This window comes from Lepidochelys kempii, chromosome 19, assembly GCF_965140285.1.
Source record: "Lepidochelys kempii isolate rLepKem1 chromosome 19, rLepKem1.hap1, whole genome shotgun sequence".
Taxonomy (NCBI): domain Eukaryota; kingdom Metazoa; phylum Chordata; order Testudines; family Cheloniidae; genus Lepidochelys; species Lepidochelys kempii.
Window position 1 is genome coordinate 12549088 of NC_136398.1, and position 19152 is coordinate 12568239.

Sequence of the window (19152 nt, forward strand, 5' to 3'; positions counted from 1 at the left end):
GGAGGGCCCAGGCTCCCCTACCAGTCACTGGCCTAAGCCCTGACCACTAGATCTGATGCTCCCTTACCAACCACCCCCTGAACAAGGATCCTCACATATCCTCACTGCTTCTCTGCGTGATTGGGACCTGCACAGAATCTTATTGACTTCACTGGAGCTCTGCATGAGCACAGGCTCTGCCCACGTGGAGCAGCTTTCAGATCTGAGGCTTTAATGGTATCTGGAGATGGAGTAAGGGAAATGAAGCCACCAAAAAATTAACTCTCCTCAGTTTTAATATCTGACTGTGTTTCTAGTATATTTTCAGTTGCAGCTGCTAAACTGACTCTGAATGCAGTGTTCATTTCCAAAGGCAGTTGGTACCCCATGGAAGGAGTATTAGAACAGCAAATGTGCAACCTCTCACACCAGCAATACTACATCCTGGGCTGTGGCCTTCCAGAACACAGTTGTTCTGTAAAGATAGAGGGAAGTGTGCCCTGGAATAGTTTAACCTGGCAAATTACTTTAGTAATAAAATTACTGGGGTACTGATCTTTCAAGTTGCTAAGCAACTGAAATTCCCTTTGATGCACTGGGAATTGATGTGACACTGCATCTTGCAGGATTTGGATCTGTATTCAGTACAATATTGTTTGAAATTACGAGACAGGCTAATCATCAGGATATTATTGTCAGTTAATTGGCGACCTAAAAACCAATCCAAAATATGCAACCTCACTGCTGATGGCCATAAATAAAAGCTAGCTTTTGCTGTCCTAGGTGTAAAGCCTTCACTTTCCTTGTCTTGGGAAATCGGGAAGCTATATAATGTGTAAAAAGGTGTTGTAAATTAAACATATCTATTTACTGCTTTATAATATTCTTTGCTCGAGTCCTTCTGACAGCTTTGTTGAGGTTGAGAACATTCATCAGTTGATCTATGGAATTCTTACTGGTGAGTGTAGTTCATTGCAAAATCAATGTCTTCTATTTAATGGCTAATTGTGCATCTGTAGGCATTTACATCGATTCTGTTTGCTTATGCATACACTTGTCTCTTGGGGATAACCTAATAACAAATGTAAGTGTTTGACACTGATAATTCCATACTGAACAAAAAGTTGATTAGAAAGATTAGCTAGTTAGAATTTGTAAATTTCATTCAGTTCTGATTGTAGGGGATTGTTTTAAGTTGGTATTGTTAATATTATCATCCTAAAAGTTTATAAGATACATTCGGTAACTGGCAGTTTTGGTGGCTTAACTACCACTTTAGACACTCCCTCCACAGTTCTCTCTGTGGAAATGTGCTCTATGCCATCACTGCTCTGAATGAGGGAGGATACAGAGTAGGAAAACTTGACAGCTAAGCATGAGCAACTGGCTGAATGTTGGGAGGGTGGGTAAGAAACAGCCTTCATATATTTTGCTGATAAAAAGTACCGTTAAAAAGCAGTAATATATTAAACCACTAAAAATATCTGTGGTGTTTGGTATCAGCCACACAATTAGTCTGTTGTTAATTTATCCCGTATTTGAATTGCTGGTTTTAGTGTCACTTTTTTCACTGTAACTTTAAGTAAATGTAGCGGTGTCCTCAGTATTTTTCAACATCAAGTGCACTGTGATTGGGGTTTCCCAGGATGATTGTTTTAATTGCATTCATTTTTGTTCTCAGGAGATGGTGCAATGCATCTTGTCCTGTACTCTTCCTGCACTGTGTATGGCTTATGCAAAATAGTGCGATTGGTTTTTTATTGCAAGTCGCCATTAGAAACTAATGGGTTGATTTGTCAGAATTGCTAATCACCCTCCACGTCTGCTGATTTAAGTCAAAGTTGAGAGGCTTTAGCAGCTCTGAAAATCAGGCTTTTAATCGTCCTAAAAAACAGGAGTGCCTTTGCATTTGCAAATTAAAAAACATCTTGATGAGATCAGATGTCCAAATTCCCAATTTATCTTTATAAACAGATGATCTATTCTCGCCTGCATGTAGACAGTATTTCTAAACAGGAACAAGCACAGGCGTATTTGTATAAAAAAGTCTATGTGTGTAAATAGGTAATTATATCTGTTTATAGATAAAAATAGCTTTTAATTAGGCTCCTTTGGTGTACTGGTGGAACAGGAAGGGAAGAACAAAGCACTTCTGGTCAATTGATCTTATCATGATTTGGTTCCAGTTTTTTAGTTTGCATGTTGATGTTTATTTCAGGATGTTGCTTTATTGAAAACCAATCTATCTTTACTGTAGATTTCATTTTGAGTGCTGCTATTTTTATATACACTCACAATGAAAGTTACATTTACTTGCAAAATATTTTTCTGTTCTTGTAAGATCTTAAACACAGTTCCAATTTTCTCTTTTCTCTGTTGCTTTCTTCATGGGATTTCATTTTTTCCTGCTGTTCAACTTAATCTCACAGTTGATGTTTAAGAAAATTGTGCTTCTAGAGTGTATTCCATTCCTACCGAAGACCCAGGATCGGGCCCCTAGTTTGCAAAACTTTGTCATTTATAACAAAGTTGTACTTGGTAGGCTGACAGTACGCCAAACAAGCACTTAAAATGAGATTAACACATGGGCAGAAAAAGCTGACAATTTTCATTGTCCCCCCAAATGTGAAAGGTAGTTGCAATATACTGACTTACATTAAACAGTAGTTCAAAATTGGCATCACTGAAGTGTGTGTATAGATACATGTAAAAGCAATATTTTCAATCAGAAATAAGTTTATGCATATCATCTATCTTGGTAGTCCTTATTTTTAGTCACCTCTGAATGTGTTTCCCAAGTTAAAATTCAAAGAATTTACAGGAAACACAAATTATTAATAAGTAGCAACCTGTGATTTACCTTATCCATAACATTAGAGTGTAGAGATCTAGAATTGAGCAATCATTTCACACCAACAAAGTGACAATAAGTGTTAACTTGTCCTTAAATAAAAAGCAGTCATAGTTCCTAAAACGGATTTGTGCTGGCCCATCAAATGGGAGCCATTAAATCAGGGATGTCAGACTTCCGACCCACTTGATACATTGGTCTCGACCCTATGGCATATTCAGCTTCCGCTGAATGCAAGCTTTAATTTAAAACAAAGACGATAGTTCTTGCGGTTGCTAAGAAAACCTTTTGAATGTAAATCAATGTGATGATGTCTTCTGATCATCTTAATGGTAACTTTTGAGGCTTAATGGTAACACTTGCAGGGCAAGATTTTCCAAAAGTTGAGGTAGGCAGTTGTGCATACAATATGCACATGTATTTGTATGTCCTAATGTGTACATTTACCACAACTCACCATGCAAATTACCAATTAAATAAAGAGAAGAATTAGCTAATGAGCTGCATCATTTGAGGCTTTTCCCCTGCCCTCATTGAGTGACACTGAATGCATCTGTAACTTAATAACTATAGTAAAATTGTAGTTACTATGTAAGGCTGCTTATTGTATCCTCTGTTTTTATGCTAATAATAGATTGTCAGTGGAAGAAATGCTGTGACTCTAGGATAGGATAAGACCCTAGCTTTGGGTCACAGCCCATAATTAAAATGGAACCCAGTCCTCTATGAGTTTGACATGAGTTTGTGTATTAAATATTTTTCCTGTACTCACTGGGCATTTGGGAAAACAGATGATTTTGTGCAAGTTTTATCTTGTGCGTGTTTTAACTCTTGTCTTCTCTTCTGTCACTGTTCCTTTTCTTCAAGTTCTGGCTAGAGGGCTCCCAGAGATGTAAGAAGACCTAGTTGAGAACTTGCTAACAAGAGCAGAATGGAAGGCAGAATAGCTCCAGCCTTAGTTAAATCCTCTGGCTTGGCACAGTCTTCCAAAGTACCTCAGGTGCTACAGACACACTTGCTTTCTTCTAGGGAGGCTGTATTGGTTTATTACATGTCTTTTCTACAATGTACTGTTGCTAATACTAATTATATTGTAACTTTACGAGGGTTGGTATTGTAAGGGTTTCTGTGCTCAGACTGTTCCTATTACAACAAGGTATGGTACATGTGTTTCAATAGTTTTGGACAAATCATACTGCAATATGCAGTTGTTAATCTGTTTTGGGAATAAACCTAATTGCGTATTCAACCACAATGTGGTCAGTAGACATTAGCTTGACTATCTGGTTTTCCAATGTAGCTTACTTCCACGATTCCTGAGCTAAACAAGGAGTATGTTAATTTTTTGTGTAAGTCAGTTGATCTGGTTGTCTACTCTAGAATAATGATTACTTTATGTTGAGTAAGGATACATCATAATTCCTGGGTGAGCCAGTGGTTTCTTTCAGTTTGGGAGCCTCTTGATAATTGAATCAGTTGATTACAGGACTGACTTCTTTCAATAACATTATCAACAGCATCATGTCCTTTACAACAATGTCTGTATTAGTTATCCTAGATCAATGGTTTTCAATTCAAGGGCTACTTGCAGCCCAATTAGCATACAAGCTGCAGCCCATGTGACATCCTTAGGGCTATGCAGGTAGTATATATATTATGTGGACGTGGCCCACATAACACAGAGAGCTGCATATGTGGCTCACAGTTTTAAATAGGTGAGAACCACTGTCCTAGGGGCTGCAATAACAAGACCCCTGCAGTTACCTTTCAAAGGTGCTACACAATGTGAGTTCTAATCAGCTGAACACAGGCTGTCTGAGTTCCCAGTGACAATGAGGCTCTTTCAGTGGCTCATGGTTGTTTTGTGCCCATTTCTCCCCCCTCATTTCCACTAAAGTGTTATTTTAAGGAAAAGAAATGGACTTGGAGTATAATTTCAGTGCAGTGATGGGTGTCTTTATACCTACAATTTCTGGTTGTGCACAGAATTCTCCATCCACCATACAGCAGTTACTCCTTTATTTCCTAATTTAGGCTAAGACTGTTTAAGTCAAGAATCAGCCTTGTGATTTCTCAAGGTGCCAGGGAGAGGCAGCTGTTTCTTATTATTCCATAACCCTAAAGCACATGGATAACTAGTCCGTTTGGAAGGTTGTGTTTAGGATGTCCGCTGGATGCAATGTGTATTACACACAGAGTTTTCAGGCTTCTTTTTGTTTGTTTAAAGTCCACCTGTTGCTGTGCACAGAATGCAGTAGCCTCAGTACAGTGTAAGTTAGAGACCGACATTATTTTCCTTTATACTTCAGGAAGCTACATTCTTCCTAACCTTTTCTGGCATTTTTGTGTATTTTTTTTCTTTTTAGAGTCTGTGTGACTTTCCCCCCAAAACGGATGTGGATGCAGTGACAGAGAGGAAAAGTACTAACCCTGACTTTGAATTGGAGGGCCCAAAGTATTCAGTAGCCTTTAGTGAGAACCAAATGTCAACTCCACCAGAGTCTTTACAAAGTCATGACTTTGGCACTTCCTCCCTAAGCAGTGAGGAGGAGGAGAGAGCTCCTGTAATCCTTGCGAGCAAGGATGATCTAACATGTGAAAAGGGTTATGCAGGTGTGAAAAAGACAGATGACACAGATGAGCAGTCTGAGGTGGAGACTCCTACAATTTCTGTTTCACCTCCACTGCATCCCTGTCAGAGAGAGGAGGAGGCAGAGAATGTTGAAGAAAATTATTTTACAAGAGATCCACTTAGAAAGCTAAATGGAGAGTGTCACGACTCGAATATTGATGATGGGCTTCCCACACTCATTCGCTGTTTTCAGGTAGTAACTGTAAGCTCAGAATGCCTCCTTTTTTTTCAGATCTCCCTTTTGGTTTTTGGAATGAAATCCTAAACACTGCAGCAAACAAATCTGTGATGAGGAATTATGTTTACATGGCCTGAATTCATTCCCCAAACTGATCAGCCAGTTAATCTCCTGCAAAGTCCATGCAACGGAGCCCCCTCCAGTTTAGCCTTGCATAAAGTGACAGACATGCCTCAATGAAAAATGGCCTTTGTGTTCCTTTGACACAAGTGCCCTGTGTTCTAAGTAAAATGAAACTTGCAGTCTCCAAAGGCTACCACGTTTAATTTTATTCCACGGAATTAGGTGGTTATCATGAGGTTTTGGTGTGGTTTTACTGCTATATTGCAGAAAATTTGGAAACCAGGCTAAAGGAGATGCTTCAGGGCTGAAACTTAATGTAGCTCAGCAAATTGTAGCTCTGTCAAAAGTCTACGTTTACATTGTAATTGTCATGAGATTTCAAATCCCACCATCACCATGGCAGAGATTTTTGCCTGCTTCAGTGTTGCTGAATATCAATCATTTATGTTAAAATAGATGACCGCTTAACTTACTAACAATCAAGGTGGCAACTGGCAGACATTGGGAAGGTGAGCAGAAACTGATCAAGCTGGGGAAACCTTGTGGGTCTTTTGCTAACATTATCTTCTCTTTTGATTAATTACCAGGTGGTGGAAGAACTGATTTTTCTAGTTTCTCTTTCAAGACACACAATGTTTTTCTTTTAAAGACTTGTATCTGACATTGATTTAATAAAAGCCAGTGAACCACAGATTGATGGGTATTTTAACAATGGAAATGGCTTTGTTTGCATTCAGAATAAAGCTTCAGTGAGCCATGATTAACTTTTTATATGTCCAGTCTCTACAGCATCAATTTTGATATTTCAGTACAGAGTCATGGTCTGACTGGCAGTTTTCTATGGGGTCCTCATCCCATAATTCGGAAGCTAATCAGTATAGTACATTCATAGTAAATCTGACTATTTAACCCTTGATGACTTTCTTGGTCTAATTTAAGAGAGAACAGCTCAGTTAGCAGAGAAGATTTTACTGTGTGTTTTAAGCCTCAGACTTGACTTCGCTGGTTCAATGCTTGATCCTCTAAAACATGTATCAAACTCTTTGTAGGGCTAAAATGTTCAAGATTTCTAGGATGAGACTTGGTTTCTCAGTCTGTGATGTTTTTATCAGATCAGTGTCAGAGCGTTTACCAGAAACATCATCAGTATGTAACTATGCTACGTGTTGTTGTTTTTTTTAAACCTCTTCCATAGCCACCCCTAGTGAAGACTCAGACAGTTACCATCTCTGACGTGTCCAATGCTGTGAAAAGTGAAATTCCAACAAAAGAAGTTCCCATTGTTCACACAGAGACCAAGACTATCACCTACGAAGCGGCACAGGTAGAAATGTTTTGCCTAACTCACAGAGGATTTAATTAAATGTAACATTATGTAAGTGCAAAGTTTTTATTAATCCTTAGAATGAGACAGCATAAGAACATTAGAATGGCCATACTTGGTCAGACCAATGGTCCCTCTAGACCAGTATCCTGTCTTCCAACAATGGCCAATGCCAGGTGTTTCAGTAGGGATGAACAGAACAAGCAGTCATCGAGTGATCCATCCCCCGTTGTCCAATCTCAGCTTCTGGCAATCAGAAGCTAGGGATGCCTGAGCACGGGGTTGCATCCCGGATCATCTTGGATAATAGCCATTGATGGACCTATCCTCCATGAACTTATCTAATTCTTTCTTGAACCCCATTATATTATTGGCCTTCCCATCGCCTGGCAATGAGTTCCACAAGTTTATTGTGCATTATGTAAAGAAATATTTCCTTTTTATTTATTTTAACCTGCTGCCTATTAATTTCATTGGGTGATCCCTGGTTCTTTTGTTATGTGAAGGAGTAAATACACTTCCTTATTCACTTTCTTCACACCTTTAATGATTTTATAGACCTCTATCATATCCTCCCTTAGTTATCTTTTTTCCAAGCTGTGAACCGTCCCAGTCTTTTTAATCTCTCCTCATATGGAAGCTGTTCCATGCCCTTAATCATTTTTGTTGCCCTTCTCTGTACCTTTTCCAATACCAGTATGTCTTTTTTGAGATAGGGGTGACGAGAACTGCGCGCACTATTCAAGGTATGGGCATAGTGTAGATTCTAGCAATGCAAGAATTTATTCTTTCTTGCACCAGGTATTTTTCGCAGGTTTCAGGAATGTGATAATTTAATTAAAAGCTGTATCATAATACATACACATGTGGGACTGAATTAAGGTTCTCTTTCAACTGCTTGTCCATATACATATTCCACTGATAGTATGCATGTGCCCCATGGGCCCGAGGTTGGAGTCTTTTGGCTAGCAGTGTCTGTTGCAGCCACGCATATACCCTGAGTTTTTCTTCGAGTGCTTGCTCATGTCTGTTCTATGTTAGGTGTGTGTGCTTGCCACATGCACTGGTGCAGAAGTTTTTCCCTCAGTGGCATCCGTAGGGGACTGGCTCTGGTGCCTTCTGGAGTGGCGCACATATGCGCCAGGATAAGGGGCATCACCAGCTCTCCCTACCCCAGCTCCTTCCTACTGTCAGTGACTGTGCTGGAACATCTCCTTGCTTCAGCAAGTGCTTACCCAGTGGTTCTTCCTATCATTCATTGTATAAATAGTTCTTAGATAAGTTGTTTTTTTGTTCTTTTAATAGTTACATAATAGTACAGTAGATAAGTTAGATAGTCCCTTAAGGGACTTAGCCCAGTGACAGGGCATGCCCCGGGCTTCAAGCCTTGTGATTGCTGCAAAAAGCCTATGATGATCAGCAACCCTCATCAAAGCTGCTTGAAGTGTTTGGGGAAAACCCACATCAGCAATAAGTGTCGCATCTACAAGAGTTTCAAGCCAAAAACTAAAAAGGAGCAAGACATAAAACTAAGAGCGCTCCTCAGGGAGTCGGCCCTCATGCTAGTCTCCGGGCCACCAAGATCAGACTCCGCACCAAGCACAGCGGCATCTGTTTGAAGCGTGCTGTGGGCACCGGCCTCCTGCCACTGGTCCCAGTTTCTGGTATCTGCTAAGAAGTGAGGAAGCACACCAGGAGAGGGTGTTCCCTGACATCCTGTACTGAAAGGGAAAGTCCAGAGAAGATCATAAGCCCGTGCGGGGCAGCACGTCTCCAGAGCCCAGCCAGCCACCTGCATCACCAGCTAGGCTACCCAGCCTTCCTAGGGACCCAGCAGCCACCCCGGGTAGTTGCAGAGGTCCCTGGCACCCGGAGATCCCATCCATGCTCGAGGTCTTCCAGGCTGCAGAAGACATCATGTCTTTACTGGTGCCACAAACGCCCTATCAAGATGAAGTCGGCACTGGGGCTCATGCAGAGGTCTCCATCCGTGCAGCATCACTCCCCAGCACCATGGCAGTCAACGTCGAAGCAGTGTTCCCTGGGGATGCGCTTCCAACCTGCCCATACCAACTGGAGTTCCTGGCGCTGTTCACCGGACTCTCAGCACCGGTCCCACAAGGCGTGGCATCGCTCGTCCAATGGCCGGCGCAGAGCCGTAGCATGCCGCCAGTCCCCGCAATCATGGCACCGGTCGCCGGAGCGTGGGCATCGCTCCTCGGGGGAACAAAGTTCACTGGGACCACAACGCCAAACCCCAGGACCACGACACAGGTCCCCAGCGCCAAGACACAGATCGCCAGACTCTCAGCACCAATCCCCAGCGTTGAGGTGGTGTTCTCTGCCATCCCAGTCTTGGTCGCCGGACTTTTGGCGCTGTTCCCAGAGCTCTAGGTGTTGATCATCTAGGTGTACCATTGCTGAGTTCTGCCATTGGTTCCCGTATAGGCGGCACCGGGACCCCAAGCCCCGGCACCTGTCCCACACTGCAAACGCTGGGATGGTAGGCTTGGAGGGTCATGAACAGAGCGTCATCACCACAGTGGTCCCTAAGGATGATCTTCCGGAGGTGGGAAATACCCCAAGTGGACCTGTTTGCCACCAAGCAGAACAGGAAGTGCCATCGGTTCTGCTCCCTTCACAGGCTCAACATTGGATCCAGCAGTGAATCCAGTACTTGCCACCCCAACACAGGAGGGCCCCACCGAACCTGAACCGGCAGCAGCCGATAACCCTACACAAGAGGCTCAGCCGGAGCCTGAACCCCAACATAGTGCACCAGTGGAGAGCGGTTCACAGTCAACGGAAACAGCCCCATCCCCTACTTCGCTTCCAGAGAGACCAAGCCTAGGTCCACAATCCAATGAGGAACTGATGTCTCCAGCATCAAGGGAACAGTTCTAGACAGAACAGGAAGCAGATGAAAGCCTCCAGAGAGCTTGGACGGCAGCACGGAGCAATCCACCACCTCTCAGCTCTTCTAATCGATCCAGGTTTGTTGTAGAAAGAGGACTTTTATACAAAGAAACTCTTTCTGGGGGACTCCAGGAAGACTGGCATCCTCAGAGACAGTTGGTAGTTCCAACTAAATACCGGGCCAAGCTCTTGAGCTTAGCCCACGATCACCTTAGTGGCCATGCTGGGGTGAACAGGACCAAAGACAGTTTGGGGAGGTCATTCCACTGGGAGGGAATGGGCAAGGATGTTTCTACCTATGTCCAGTCTTGTGAGGTACGCCAAAGGGTGGGAAAACCCCAAGACCAGGTCAAAGCCCCTCTCCAGCCACTCCCCACCATTGAAGTTCCATTTCAGCAAGTAGCTGTGGATATTCTGGGTCCTTTTCTGAAAAAGACACCCGGAGGAAAGCAGTACAAACTGACTTTCATGGATTTTGCCACCCGATGGCCGGAAGCAGTAGCTCTAAGCAACACCAGGGCTAAAAGTGTGTGCCAGGCACTAGCAGACATTTTTGCCAGGGTAGGTTGGCCCTCCGACATCCTCACAGATGCAGGAACTAATTTCCTGGCAGGAACTATGGAAAGCCTTTGGGAAGCTCATGGGGTGAATCGCTTGGTTGCCACTCCTTACCATCATCAAACAAATGGCCTGGTGGAGAAATTTAATGGGACTTTGGGGGCCATGGTACGTAAATTCGTAAATGAGCACTCCAATGATGGACTTTTCAGGTTGTCATAAATATAAAGGGAAGGGTAAACACCTTTAAATCCCTCCTGACCAGAGGAAAAATCCTTTCACCTGGAAAAGGTTAAGAAGCTAAGATAACCTTGCTGGCACCTGACCAAAATGACCAATAAGGAGACAAGATACTTTCAAAGCTGGAAGGGGGAGGGGGGGACAAAGGGTTCTCTCTGTCTGTGTGATGCTTTTGCCGGGACCAGAGCAGGAATGCTGGTCAGAACTCCTGTAAAGAGTTAGTAAGCAATCCAGTTAGATATGCGTTAGATTCTGTTTTGTTTAAATGGCTGATAAAATAAGTTGTGCTGAATGGAATGTATATTCCTGTTTTTATGTCTTTTTGTAACTTAAGGTTTTGCCTAGAGGGATTCTCTATGTTTTGAATCTGATTACCCTGTAAGGTATTTACCATCCTGATTTTACAGAGGTGATTCTTTTACTTTTTCTTTAATTAAAATTCTCTTTTAAGAACCTGATTGCTTTTTCATTGTTCTTAAGATCCAAGGGTTTGGGTCTGTGTTCACCTATGCAAATTGGTGAGGATTTTTATCAAGCCTTCTCCAGGAAAGGGGGTGTAGTGCTTGGGGGATATTTTGGGGTGGGGAGACGTTTCCAGGTGGGCACTTCCCCTGTTGTTATTGTTAGACACTTTGGTGGTGGCAGCGTTTAACCTAAGCTGGTAAGAATAAGCCAAGGGGGTCTTTCATGCAGGTCCCCACATCTGTACCCTAGAGTTCAGAGTGGGGAAGGAACCTTTACACAGGTGTTGCCTTGTCTTTTTGTTTCCTATGAGGTTCGAGTGAAGGGTCAGTCTCTGCACAGCCAATTTCCAGGTGGATAACTTCCTGCTTTACAACAGCATACAATGAAGTAGCTCAGACCATGTCTCCATGGAAATTATGGGCCATTTGATGAGGGCCCAAGAAACATGGATAGCATTCTTCAGTAATGTTTCAATAGTCGGGAGTTTGCAGGACTGGTACCTGATCTTCTCTTTTACCAAGAATTATGCTATTAGCACTGTGTCTAGGTCAGATGCAAACTTTGGGAAGGCAGTCTTGCAGTCATTGTTTAAGTAGGCACCAACCTCCAAGTACTGTTTGTGAGTCACCTGAGACCAATATGTGTCTGTCTGCAACCACTTGAAGAACAACTGGTTATCTCCTGTGCTGTGACTGTTGTTCTCAAGATGTGAGCATAGACGTGTGTTCTATGACCAACCCTCTGTCGCCTCTCTATCATAGTCTCTATTTTTGATGTTTGGGTCAGAGGAACTGATGTTCGGGGTGGAGAGGCACTGCCCTTAAATAGCCAAGTGAAGGGGCTAAGGGCTGCCCCTACAGGTACTGCTAGGCAAGGTTCTCTGACTTTGGTATGCTGTGTGTGCGCACACCTGAGTGGAATACATGTCTGCACCCCCATCTCCAAGAACAGTTACAGAACAGGTAAGTACCCATTTTTTACTTTTGGAAGTCTGCAACTTAGAGGCTAAATGGTAGAGGAATAACCAAGAACTGCATTCTGTTCTGCCACTGACTGGCTTTAATGCTTTGCACTTTACAGGCATCATTTAGTATCTCTGAAAATCAGGTAACATATTTGGGTGCCTAAATATGGCACCCAAATTTGAAAATATTTGTCTTAGCCTTTGTGTCTGCTTCCCCATCTGTAATATGGAGTTAGTGTAACTGCCTGTTGCAAAGAGGTGTATGTGCAATGGACCACTTGTTTAATGCAGATCTGGCATACTGTCATCCTTGTGGAAACTCTCTGTTTCCAGAGATCATCAGCAACTGATTGTTTAACATCCCATCTGAAGTAGAGCACTCTAACAGTGTCACATGCTCTCCAGAACCAAACTGCAGCACCAGTACTGGGCGTAAGATCCAGGTTATATTGTTAGGTTTGAACCCATATTGCTCAGAGTATTTGTGGCTGAGATTAACTGATCAAGCTTAGTCTAGTCACCATCTTTACATCTCTAGCTCTAATGTCTCAAAGGAGAAATGAGAATTCTGTAACCTAATTATTTGACATTAGGTGAGATTTGGCCAAAAAGTAATGATGATCTCTGGGGGAGTTGAAATTTTATACAGCACAGAAAGTGGTCCCACCTAGTGGTCACTCTGAAGATAGGTTTCAGAGTAGCAGCCGTGTTAGTCTGTATCCGAAAAAAGAACAGGAGTACTTGTGGCACCTTAATCTTGTCTTAAATTGTCATTACAATTTCATAGACTGTTCTGTAACAATAATTGGACAAAAGAGGCTGTTACTCACTGTATATCTTTAATTCAGTCATTTGGAGACATGGACAATAAACTCTGGAGCAATAGATAGGCTTTGGAAAGCCTGAGAATTGTACAGGATGGGAGCCAAGTAATTAAAGTGGTGGTACGCAGTTGTTGTTACTTATGGTTTATTTAGGTTATAGTAGCATCCAGGGTCTTTACACTGTGCTGGGCACAACCCTGAAGAGGCTGTAAGACAAATGATGTACAAAGGGCTTGGGGGAGATGGATTCCAAAATAACTTCCAAACCTGTTTAGAATGATAAATGGATACAATGCCAACTAACCCCATCTGCGCCCTCAGCCATCTTAATTGAACTGATTCTTTTATAGGGGTCTCAACAGAAGTGAGACTTGAGCAGTGTAATAGCCTTTATAGACCACTTCAGGGAAGGTGGTATATGCAAAAAGGCAGTGTGGACAAGGCTGGTATTATTGGTAGAGCAGGGAGAGTGATAGGTGTGGGGACCTTGTCAATTAGCTTCTCTGGAATCTGTAGGAGTAATTTGTGACAATGCAGAGCAACTAGAGAGTAAACTATGTAGCACTACCCATGCTGCCTGAAACATGTGAGTCAGTTCAGTGTGTGCTAAGTAAACTTACCAGCACAGCACCCCAATTCAACTGGAATGGGAGAGGAGAAAAGGGAGGATAGAGAAGACCCATTCATCATCCCACAATCGAGAGGGGGAGAGCTGAACCAAGTCACTGTGTGAAGTGGAGAATAGTCACCCTGTGTTTGGGTGAGATCACAGCTCAGACATCCTAATGGATGTCAAGGCTTCTCTGCTTGATTTCATCGTGGCTCTGTTGGACGGCAGCATGGCTCCTTGGTTCTTTAAGTGCTGTACTTTCAGACCGCATTAGTCTTGAAACATTTGTTACACCGCTAAAATGCTAATTATTCATCCAGCTGTGAATCGGTTCACTTTGTCCAATAAATAATGCAAAGTCTACTTTTGCAATGATTGTACATCATCTTACATTACAGCACTGAGCTCCTGTTGCATGGTGATGGTGTGAAAATGGTTGATGGCGGTTTTGTGTGTGTGTTCTAGACAGACGATGGCAATGGGGACTCAGACCCTGGAGTTCTGCTCACTGCTCAGACCATCACATCAGAGACCACCAGTAGCACAACCACCACACAGATTACAAAGGTAAAAAGGTGATGCCAGCAGGGTTGGTATGAAATCTAAAAGTTCTATTGATGCTCAAGCCACAGGAAGCAAAGTTGGCCTTTTCCTGCCAAATATTTAGTTGTACAAATATTTCCCCCCTCCAATCCTGTGTTTCCCTTTCTCTGCCCTTAATTCTGCCCGACACCAGTGTAATTTAGAATCACTTGGAAATGGACATTATCTTGCTTCCTGAAGAACTGTACCACCACAGTTTGAGTGATCCAACAATAGCTTGGGATCCTGAGGCAGTTCTGAGAACCTCCTGTCAGTGTGTTAGCCAAATACTTATTTTCATTTTAAATGTAGTTAGCCTTTGAGTTCTTCTTCCTCTTCTGTACGGTCAATAAGATTGAGTCCTGTTTAGAACTTTTAATTAATGCAGAGTTTGAGCTACAAATGACTGAAGTTGGGGACTGTTGGCAAATCAAACTTACATGTGAGAAATCCTCAATTTGAGAAAGTAGGGACGAGTTTGAAGACTTCAATTTACTTCTAAGTTACAGGAATGTCCCCTAGTTCTAGACCCATGTCACATTTTTATCAAAGGTTTTACAAAACCTGAAATACTTCACTAACACTGTCATGGACATACTAACTGCCAGCATTGCTGTGGGCCTCTTGTTTTGTTTTTTACTTATTTCAATGCAGAGTTGCTGGGAATTTTTGAATTTGAACATTCCTCTGAACAAAATTAATATTATTGTGCTAGTTCCTGGGAGTCAAAGTGAAACTAAGCAGCCTGAGTGCATTATCCATGTTGAGTGAAGCGCATAACAGAGACTGCACACTCTATGTGGTGAAATACAAATTAGATTTTTAAAATGGTTTTCAGGTGTAATAATGGAACATGTTACATTGACAGTGTCCCTTTGACATGATTAACATTCCAGCCCACAAGACGGGAATGATTAATATTTTTTTTTATTAAAAAACTCTTTATTGACATGTGCTTGTTTGGTTTGGAAGAAGGGAATATTGTCATACACTGAGGTGAGATTTTTTTCTGTCTCCTCTCGCTCTGTCTATGATCCAGTTATGCTAGTTTCCCAGTAATGTTTTGGTAATTGGCAAGTGACTTTAGTTTGAGTTCTGTCTTTGAAAGCCAACCTCAATCCACTTTGTAATCCTTTGCCATTGTTGCACTGTAGGCTACTAGTAACCTATGTTCTTTCATACTAGACTGTAAAAGGTGGAATTTCAGAGACAAGAATTGAAAAAAGAATTGTCATCACAGGAGATGCAGACATTGACCACGATCAGGTGAGCGATTTTAGTGTTACCCAGCCAAGAGCCATTTTAGTTTTGCAAAGAACTAATCAGTTGTTCTAACCTGCAAATTATTTCTGTACTAGATAGTCAAGTGGCCTCACTTGTGGTAAATCCAGTCATTTAGGTTGCAGCTTAGGGAAATTGGCCTGGGCTAGAAATAAAATTGCTTGTCTCTGTGGAAGAGGTAACATTTTTCATTTGCAGTGTTTCAGCTGCAGACATAGGCCTCTCATTTTAAACTGTTTAATGTCAGAAAAGTGACTGCCGATGTCCCTGTGGTGCTACCTATTACTGTTGTATGTCTTCAAGTGGTAACTGACATTTAGTTCTGCAGAGACATACTGTAGCTGGGGCAGAGCAAGCTGAAATCTGTTCTGCCAGATATTAGCACAAAATTTTGTTTCCAGAAGTTTTTATACATGGCAATGTCCAAAGCAGAAGGGCTCAACTTTGAGTGTGCTGCTGACTTCTTTTCAATTCAAAACAAGTTTGTTTTTTAAACTGAGGAAATGTGACCATGAAAGTCTCTGATGAAGAATAAGCATGAAACAGCTCAGTCATTCTTTTAGTCACTTTCTGCCCAACATTTCCTTAGAGACTAGTAATCCATCCCTTGTTGTATTTTCAATGACCATTGTAGAGTTTAGGGGACTCTGTGTGCACGTTTGCAAGGATTTGTTTTGTTTTTATGTCCTGAATGATATTTGGATTGAATAGCTAAACATTTAGAATAGAAAGCTTGTGTATACGAGTGTATCAAAGCTGAAAGCAACTGAAGTTTAGAAGCAAACAGCCTTTGCTACTGATCATAATGTTTTCCAGTGGTTAGAATATTGACCTTGGAATCTGGCTATCTACGTTCTGTTCTGGGCTCTGATACTAATTGCATGTGACCTTTCGACAAGTCACAGATGCTACTCTGTCTTGGTTTGCCTGTCCGTAAAATGCTTAATACATACCCACTTCCTAGGGGATCTTGAGGGTTAAATGTTTGTAAAGTGCTTTGAGAACCTTTGTTGAATGGTGTTAGAGAAGTATAAACTATAGTGTTGCCATTTTTACTATTAAATTAAATAGGCTCAGGAAAGTTTAGAGAGAGCTAGTATGAAACTCCGATGTATTTTTAAAGAAAACACACACACTACCATCCTGGTGTAGCTAATCTTCATTTAGTTTGTGGAGGGAGAAGTCACCAGAGAAAGACGGTGTCAGTGTAGGATCAGATGCATTCTTTAACATGTTAAACAGTGCTCATGGATCTCTTTCCCTCTTATGCTGGGTATTCTTGTTTTCTGCTTCTTGAAGAACTCTTGTTTCCACATAGACAACATGCTCCAACAGTTAGAGCTCAGTGATAAAAACAAAATATCTGAAAAAGTTACTTAGTGGACCCAACTAGTAACAGAACCCTGACTGGGAATCTGGTAACTCTTCCTAACTGGAGATACGAGCTTTTCCTAGAAATTACAGATATATATAATTTTCAAAGTCACTGAGCTGCTGCCTAAACCTGATCCAATAAACTGTTCCTCTTGTGAACTTTCCCTTTCCCATAATAATAATATTATGGTTTCACATGAGCATTAAGCTGGCTTTTAGGCCCTTTTTGGTGTCTAATGAAGTAATTATTTATATAGCATTGAAAAATATGCTATGTACTTCAGACACTCAGCACTAATTAGAGCACAGTTCTGGTGTATATTAGTGTTTTTAGAAGCACATGCCACAGGGCAATTATTGTTTAGAAGGACAGCCCCAAACCATGTCAGCATGCATCAGCTGAGATCCTAGACTCTTTCCAAATATTTCAATACAGGTGGTTCTGGATTTAATTCCCAAATGATTCTTTCTTGCCAATTATTCAAGGCCCATTATGTGTAGTTCTCACACAGCATTCTGAATGGAGAAGTTAACACACTCTAAGCAAATTCATCCCTAACTTTTCAAAATTAACATGCCCATGAATGTCTGAGGGCCATCCTGTTGAGATTTTTCCATTTGTACGACTGCTTCCAGCATTCATGGGTCTAAGACGGTCATGCCCTTGTCACTAGTATCCCACTTAACTAATCTCATTCAGCCTGACCTAGTATTTGTTCCTGTACAATTTATGGTTCTTATTTTACATGCTACAAAACCATAGTCCCATTGTGGTGGAATCATTTAGTCCTAAATCAGCAGATAATCAACAACTACATTTCGATCTTCAGAGATCTGGGATGTGATTCTTTAATATACTTCCTGCATTGAAATTTGTTCCAGTTGTCACAAACCAATCTGTTGTAGAACCTGATTTTGAGAGTTTGAGACCCAAATACCTATCTTCAGCAGCAAATCTGGTTGCTATTTGTTTTCATTCAGATTTTGTCTTTATGCCTCAGTGTGCATTTTATTTAAATGAACTTCAGTTTTTCCGTTCACCAATGTTTTTATTTGAGAAACCGGTTTTACTAGTTAATATCCAATGTTCTTTACAAATTTGAGACTTTCTCCCAATAATCTGACATCGGTCACACTTTCTGTTGTTCTACAAATGTCTCTGATCTGTTAATTTTTCTCATTCTTGACAACTTTATTGCAAAGGCCTGTAACAATGGACTCACTTGGCAACTGGGTTCTTGTAAAGCAAATGTGTTTTTCCCAAGTGTATGGATTGGATGGATCAAAATCTGACTGACTTTGGCAGCTTCTATTTCTTTGTGCTCCCCCTGTAACTTACTGTACATTTCTAATGCATCCGAACTTCTGCCTCTTCTCCCCGTCCCCCTCCCCCCCAAAGAAGTGGGGAATTCACCCTGCAATGCCACTTGCTTCCAGGAAGATTTGAAAGCACTGCAACTTCCACATATAGTTCTCTGCTTAGTTTCTTTCTAGACTGAGAGATTCAAGTGTCTTCATTTGCTTCATTTTTGTCAGAGATAAGTAGTCTTCTGACAGTTTAATAAAGGTGTGACGTAAGACTGTTCATTTCCTGGACACAGGCAACAAGGCAGGGTTACAAAAGGTAACAAGGGTAAGTCCAAGAATTCCAGTTTTTATGTAATTTTCTAACATGCTGTGAAGATGATGGCGGCTACAGCAAATGGGCAATACAGCTGCTCTTGGTATTGTAATGGTGCCAAGAGAGCAATAGGAGTGGGGCAGCTCTTTGTGCTGTGTTGTGCAATGGCATGAAGACGTGGTATCCACCCTGAAGAGCTTCCAAAACTACATAGACAAGGAAGACATAGTAAAGTGGAAAGGGACACAACATGCAAACAAAGTGGTGGTTGATGGCTGGAGAAAGAAACAAGGGCGGTTACATGGTGATTCATATTGGTTAGTGGAGAGCAAGTGCAGTGAATTAGTGCAACTCTAGACCAACAACTCAACTGAAGGCAAATGGCAAAAGCCTTCCCTCTAGGCTTCATACGTAAAATAATTTTATTATCCTTGTAAGGTGGGAAGGTAGCAACAATGAAGTCAGCTGGCAGTGGAATTTCCTGGAGCTAAGGCTTTTTACACCCTCACACCCTGCTGTTCCAGATTGGCTCCCCTCTGCTCTGGGTGGGAGTGGTTGGCAGGCCAGCAGCCCTCCCCTTGCTGCTCAAGGCTGCAGCCGCTAGGTGAAATCCTGGCTCCATTGAAATGA

General features: G+C 41.8%; 1 protein-coding gene across 37 annotated transcripts in view; it reads left to right on the forward strand.

Annotated features, from left to right (window-relative positions):
- The window catches only part of EPB41 (erythrocyte membrane protein band 4.1), a 188075-nt gene that overhangs the window by 160553 nt on the left and 8370 nt on the right, over positions 1-19152 (forward strand). For 32 of the 37 annotated variants that reach the window (XM_073317288.2, XM_073317254.2, XM_073317261.2 and 29 more), the window contains 3 exons: positions 6959-7087; positions 14130-14231; positions 15432-15512. In XM_073317288.2, the coding sequence (XP_073173389.1) occupies positions 6959-7087; positions 14130-14231; positions 15432-15512 (312 nt within the window). Of the gene's footprint in view, positions 1-3697; positions 3809-6958; positions 7088-14062; positions 14232-15431; positions 15513-19152 lie in introns of those variants that run through there. The other 5 variants (XM_073317270.2, XM_073317272.2, XM_073317280.2 and 2 more) reach the window with 3 other exon arrangements.